Source organism: Frankliniella occidentalis, unplaced genomic scaffold (assembly GCF_000697945.3).
Source record: "Frankliniella occidentalis isolate FOCC.00 unplaced genomic scaffold, Focc_3.1 Scaffold3777, whole genome shotgun sequence".
Taxonomy (NCBI): Eukaryota; Metazoa; Arthropoda; class Insecta; order Thysanoptera; family Thripidae; genus Frankliniella; species Frankliniella occidentalis.
The window spans coordinates 1-6,106 of record NW_026270830.1 but is presented as its reverse complement, the minus strand read 5'-3'; the positions used below and the strand labels follow the sequence as shown (position 1 = coordinate 6,106).

General features: G+C 35.8%; 2 protein-coding genes across 2 annotated transcripts in view; one reads left to right on the top strand and one right to left on the bottom strand.

Moving 5' to 3' along the window:
- Positions 1-967, top strand: part of LOC127748737 (carbonyl reductase [NADPH] 1-like) — a gene marked incomplete at its 5' end in the record, with an annotated part of 6,445 nt that extends 5,478 nt beyond the window's left edge. The window contains 1 exon segment of the mRNA XM_052276641.1: positions 774-967. Within this exon segment, the coding sequence (XP_052132601.1) occupies positions 774-895 (122 nt within the window).
- A 460-nt stretch (positions 968-1,427) lies between these two features.
- LOC127752084 (terminal uridylyltransferase 7-like) lies at positions 1,428-6,100 on the bottom strand. The gene is made up of 11 exons (XM_052276640.1): positions 6,056-6,100; positions 5,731-5,963; positions 5,371-5,649; positions 5,142-5,289; positions 4,858-5,045; positions 4,553-4,771; positions 4,302-4,448; positions 4,093-4,173; positions 3,782-4,010; positions 3,611-3,693; positions 1,428-3,531 (listed from the first exon to the last, which is right to left on the bottom strand). The coding sequence occupies exons 2-11, from the start codon at positions 5,914-5,916 to the stop codon at positions 2,935-2,937; spliced, it is 2,157 nt and encodes a 718-aa protein (XP_052132600.1). The 5' UTR covers positions 5,917-5,963; positions 6,056-6,100; the 3' UTR covers positions 1,428-2,934.
- Between the last annotated feature and the right edge of the window lie 6 nt (positions 6,101-6,106).

Sequence of the window (6,106 nt, the reverse complement as noted above, 5' to 3'; positions counted from 1 at the left end):
GTCAATATTACGTCACTTTGACGTCAAAATTACGTCAAATATCGCTATTTTAAACACGTCAACGTGACGAAATGGTCCTGACGTCAGTATACTTTAACTTGACGTGTTTCAGACGAATCTCTGTTACTTGGGAATGTACCATGTCTTCTCTATTTTCTAGGCATCCGCAACTGAACCGGTATCTGTTCAAGCTGAAGTGACACTTGCAACAAATTATTTTGCTCTTGTTGATTTTTGCAATGAAATTTTCCCATTGTTACGACCACATGCAAGAGTTGTTAATATTTCAAGCTCATGTGGACATTTGCTTCGAATTCCTGGGGAAGAAATACGCAAACAATTCTTGAATCCAAACCTCTCTGTGGATGAGTTGTCAGAGCTAATGCAAAATTATGTCACGTAAGTAGTACACATTTTCCAGTTATCATTATTTCTCTTTTGTTCCTCTTTTTTATTATTTTTTTTAAAATTTATTATTTGTAGTGCTGCTAAAAATGGAAATCAAGAAGCCTTGGGCTGGGGCTCTGGTTCTTACAATGTTTCAAAAGTAGGTGTAAGCAAACTTTCTTTCATTCAACAAGCCATGTTTGATAAGAATGGACCAGAAGATGTTATTGTAAATGCAGTGCACCCTGGATACGTTGATACAGATATGACAAGTCACAAAGGGCCATTGACAATTGAGGAAGGTAATCACATTTTGTCATCATCCCTGTTTTTTAATACTTCTTGTCACCTAAAATCACAACATGAATCTGAATTTCTACTTCCAGGTGCTGCTGCCGCTATCTACTTGTCTTTACTTCCTCAGAATATTGCACAACCACGTGGTGCCTACATTTGGCATGACAAAAGAGTTGTGGACTGGACAAAACCTCCTCCTGCGGTTGTTTAGCACGTTCAATTCCTTTTCCCAACAAATGCTTTTGTGCAATTTAAAAAAATAAAGCTCATCTTAAATAGAAAATTATGGTGTTAGAAAAACAATTTGTTACCTAGATTACCACATATTTAATGAAATCCATGTTCTCAGCCAGTCTAAATTAATTCTCTGTTTTGCACTGTTAGACAAAAAGGCCTGCCCAATCACATAGTGTGCAGATCCGTTTGTGACGACACTGTTGTAGCAGCAAAACACACAATGGAACCGACCAACAACATAATCCTTGGCTGCAACTGTTCTTCAGACACTGCTGATCTCAATCTAAGTGGTATTTCGGGTCAAGGGTTTGGCTGAGAGTGGCCTAGCCAGGGGTGCAACTAAATGCCGATGAGTCGGATCAAAACCCTGAGGAACAATGGGCCAAATATATCAGTTGTGGTGTGGGTGGCTACTTGATTATTTAATGAATATGCAGGGTCAACTTGACCATCAGTTTGAAAAGGAAATTACCACAAATATGGCCTAGTCAAAATAAAACACAAAATAAAATTAATATTTATCATACTTGGTATCTCTTTAAAATAGTACAACTAAGTCAAGTAGAAAATAAAACAAAAGGAAACACAATCACATTAGGACCTTCACAAAGTCTTTGTCTTACAAGAGAATGATTCATTAGAATTTTTACAACATATTTTAACAACCCCAAGATCAAGATTTAGGACAATTTATAAGAATTCTTTACTGTAGTAACAGTAAAATAGTTTTGGCCATTTAAATTTCATTAATACATACCTAGCGTGATTTAGACTCATTCAAACTGAAATCATCTTAAATATATACCAATGACGGTATGACAATTGTTTAAATTCAGAATTGAGTTTACTAGGTGAGAGATCTACCGTGCACTGCATTACAAACACACCAGTTTCATTAGGATTTGTTAACAAAAATTGACAGTCTTTGAATTTAAAGAGAAAGGCGAAACAAAGTATCACAGCCGTCAAGGAACGAGCAAAACAAAATAAAAAGTCTAGTAATTTCTTTTCTTTTACAACAGTAAATCAGATTGAAGCCTGATCCTCAATAATTGGTTGATCAATTCATTAAATACAGCAAAAATTATGATGTACATAAATCAATACATTACCCGCTGACCCTTACTACACTGCCTATTAAATGAGTTTGATTACATCCCTTGCTGAAGTCGAATTTCTGTGAGGCACTGACATACCTGCTATTGAACTGACAGCAGCGTTTACCGTAAATCTCTTGCTATCTGTAAAATTGGGAAAGACAAATACCACAGCTAACTTGACCAAAAGACCACAATTGCTACCTAAATTATGACATTTTAAAGAAATGTACAAAATAATAATTCAGAGGTACATAGTAAATTGGGGATCACAATAATAAAAACAAAACATGCAATTAAGTGTCAATTCAAAATGGCATTCTTTTAAATAGAAGGTAAAATGATACCACATAAAATGCGGTTAAAACTTATAACAAGAAAGAAATTGTACATTTTGATTGTTCATGAACTTGCAGACTGATAATGAAAGGCCAATGACTTCCTTAGTGATGAATATGCATAAAAGCATCACAGAGACAAAAAACAAAAAGAAAACAAAAACAAACAGAAATCACTAACCAAAATTAAAGATTTATACATGTGGTACATTTTTACAAAGTTCAAATCATATCCAATCATAAAAGTATATAAACCACAACAGATACATTATACGCATAAAACAGGACTCATTTAAAGCCAATAAAGCTGTATTTTTTAAAAGTCATAATGCATTTAAATCAATCAGTCATGATAAAGAGTTTGATGTATCATAATAATGATATCATTGTATAAGGAAAATAAACAGAATAACCAACAAATTTTCATGCCGGAAAATAAGCTTCACTGGTAACTTCTATTTAAAATAAACACATAAGGAATGTCTACTACAAATAAAACCACAGCCTTGGCTTCATAAACTTACAATAATGTTCACTTCTTCAACATTCATTTCATGACATTTGTAATACCTTCATCATTATTGCCACGGACGAACAGGCGGGCGAGCTAATAAATAAGGGGGCACACCTCCTTGGATGTTATATCCAGTTGGCATTGGTTGTACAAGTTGAGGAGCCATTTGTGGGGGTACGAGTCTAGGAGGGGGTCCATACATGCCTGGTGGCATAGCAGGGAACCCGGGTGGTTTCATACTGCCAACCACAACATGATTCTGGAGGTTCATGGACCTATTTTGAGGAATATTAGGTTTGCCTGCATTTTGGTACATGCCTCCAACTGGAACATTCGGGTTCATCATTGGCATATTGGAAATTCTACCAGGATCACGGTTTCTATTGTGGTTGTCCCTAGCTGGATCTCGCCTATTGCCACCTCTGTTGAAATTTTCAAACGTATGATTTTGACGTTGATTAATTCCCCGCTGGCCACGGTTATCACGGTTTTCACGGTTGTCGCGTCCATCACGTCCATTAGGTCGTTGTTGTCCCCTCTGATACATCATGAGACGTTTAGGGCAATCATTTTGAACATGACCAATAGAACGACAGAAGTGACAACCACGATCACTAGGTGGTTTCCCAACAGAGAGAGCATTTTCATTGAAGTAGTATTTCTGAAAGAAAAAAATATTAATAAGATTTGATACAATATGTTTTACAACAAGATAGAAGACATCTTAGAGACATATTTACCTCTAGTGGCATCCCATCTCGTTTTGGGAAGGATGAGAAGTGCTTAATGGCTTTTTGGAAAGTCTTGACAATAAAAATGTTCACTGAAACAAAGTTAGAAAAGTTTAGGAGGTAAAGATTTAAACTTAAAAAGCTTACAAAGTAGTTTGCATTTGTATTGGAACTACTAACTTCTTTTAGACAACCCTGAGCCTAAGTTATGATTTAAATCAAATGGGTCTTCAATGCAGATATTGGTTGAAGTCCAAAGCTTGTCAAACTTGTAAAGTGGATCTTTTTTCCTTATACAAACAACTCGTTGAGAGCTGTGAAAATCTTTTGATGAATAGAATTCCAACAATTGGAGCCACAACTCTCCAAGTGAAGATTTATTTTCATTTCGATGAGGCCACACATCATCCTGTAACAATTTTAAAAAAATCCTGTAAATGGCTTTACAAAAAATAATCAAATATAAAAGATTAGATCAAGATAAATCTTACAAGCTTGTCTTGATTTCTGTAGAAATAAACATTTGCACCATCAACTGTTTCTACTTTTACACCAACATCAGGATCAGATAGCTGAAAGAAAAAGTCAACATTAAATAAAATATTAAATGCAAGTGATGCTTTAATTTATGATAGATATAAATTTTGAGTCCTTGTGACTGCTGAGAGAGTAAAATTCAAAACTGGTCAGATTTACACACCTCTTGGAGAACAGGAATAACAGGGGGTGATACTTGCTGGAGAAAGTATAGGGACATCAGAGAATAAGCATACGATGATAGACTGCCACGTGAAGCATCTCCAATGCCTGTAGTTTTGGCAAGGTTTTTCGTCATATAAACCAAGGGCTTCAGGTGAAAATGAGAGGAAAAGATGTATGTACTTTTTTAGATCAATCACAATCAGATTTTAAAAAATTAAGAAAGATGCAATACACTTTTAAGAAACATACCCGCACTCTTGGATCAATGATAGAGTATGCATGAAGTAATTGTGTGTTCATAATACCTAGTCTATTATACAGACTAATATCCACCTGAATACGATTTCTGCCATAAGCAAATTTTACAATAGGCACTTTTGCTGTAGTTATTGCAACTAGTTGATAAACACTTTTGTGCCCTTTCAATGCATGTTGAATTTCCTCCACTAATGCAGGAAAGTTAAGGCCCTGAAAAATTATCCAGTTAGAAAAGGCCATGTGCCACATTGATAAATTGATGATTTACAGGATAGATAGAAAATAAAGTACAATACCTCCCCAGTTCCATTGGACTGAAAAGTCAGACACATATCAATATCTGATGATTTGCCTCCAAAACCATTTAAAGATGAACCAAATAGGTGAAGATCTATGTCACGGTAAAATTGCCTCAACCACATAAGCAGATCATCTCGTATTTCTGCACGATCGCGCAATCCACTGTCTTCAGCACACCGGGTTTCTATGTTATGGCAATAAAAAACAAAATAACAGAATGTTGGGGTGGTTTTTCAGTGAGCTATTAAGGTCACAAGGTCACTTAAATTTATGAACTCACTGAAAATTTCAAGACACAGGTGGTCTAAGTGGGCAACCAAATCCTTAGAAGGGGGAGACATTGGGCTCATGTCTGGAATTATTTCTTCAGGACACTTTTCCCTGAGATGACCACTTCGGTGGCAAGAAGTACATACTACAGGTGGTAGCTAAAAGCAGGTATTATTGCCATTACAATAAGCAAGATCTTTAATGATTGTATTTTAAAGAAGATGCAAAAGAAAACATACCTCATTGTCAACACACATCTCCTTAGTGAGGGTTAACCTCTGTGCACTGGGCAAGAAATGTGCAGAAAGAGTATTTGCCTGGTAAGGAGTGACCCACCAATGCAAGTATGCATTTTTAGATGGTGCAGATGGTACCAAGCTGTCTGGAGCACTTGGAACAACTCGCAAGTTGAAGTATAACTCTTGATAGACTCTAGAATTATTTAACTCTTCCCTTACTTTCAGCACATTTTCTTCATTATCATTCCGTAAATCAGCCACTTCATAAGAATTATCAAGCTGATAGAGATAATTAATTAACTTAGATTAGATCAGACACAAATTTTACACAAGCAAGAATTAGGTAAGAAGTATACCAACCCGCAAAATAAGTTCATATATTTTATCAGACACTGAAAGATATTCTTTGAGAATGGAAGGAGTTTGCTCAAATGAGGAGGGTTCTGGTCGTGGGCCTATGTACCCAAACAAAGGCCCTGCTTCACTTTGGGGAATGCCAAGAGAACATGTAGTAGTAACAAGGCAAAAGTGCACATAGTCGTACATATTAGCTGATATGTATCTAGATATGTTGTGCTTAGGCTGAAAAGGATCTAGATAGATAAAAAAAGAAGAAAGCATCAAATGTACATGTAACTGAAGACCACCTTAAAGGGTATAGTTTTAAATTATTCAGAAATGTTACCTATTACAGCAATACGTTTTGCATTCCACTTGGTGGCTTGCCTCAAATAAG

What these genes read in the sequence shown, in the direction of transcription:
- LOC127752084 (XM_052276640.1), bottom strand. Translation starts at nt 5,916, where the DNA reads ATGTACGACTATGTGCACTTTTGCCTTGTTACTACTACATGTTCTCTT. An exon ending in TCATTGATCCAAGAGTGCGG is followed by an intron (nt 4,449 to 4,552) that starts GTATGTTTCTTA and finishes TTTCACCTGAAG; the next exon opens with CCCTTGGTTTATATGACGAA. An exon ending in GAGATGGGATGCCACTAGAG is followed by an intron (nt 3,532 to 3,610) that starts GTAAATATGTCT and finishes TTTTTCTTTCAG; the next exon opens with AAATACTACTTCAATGAAAA.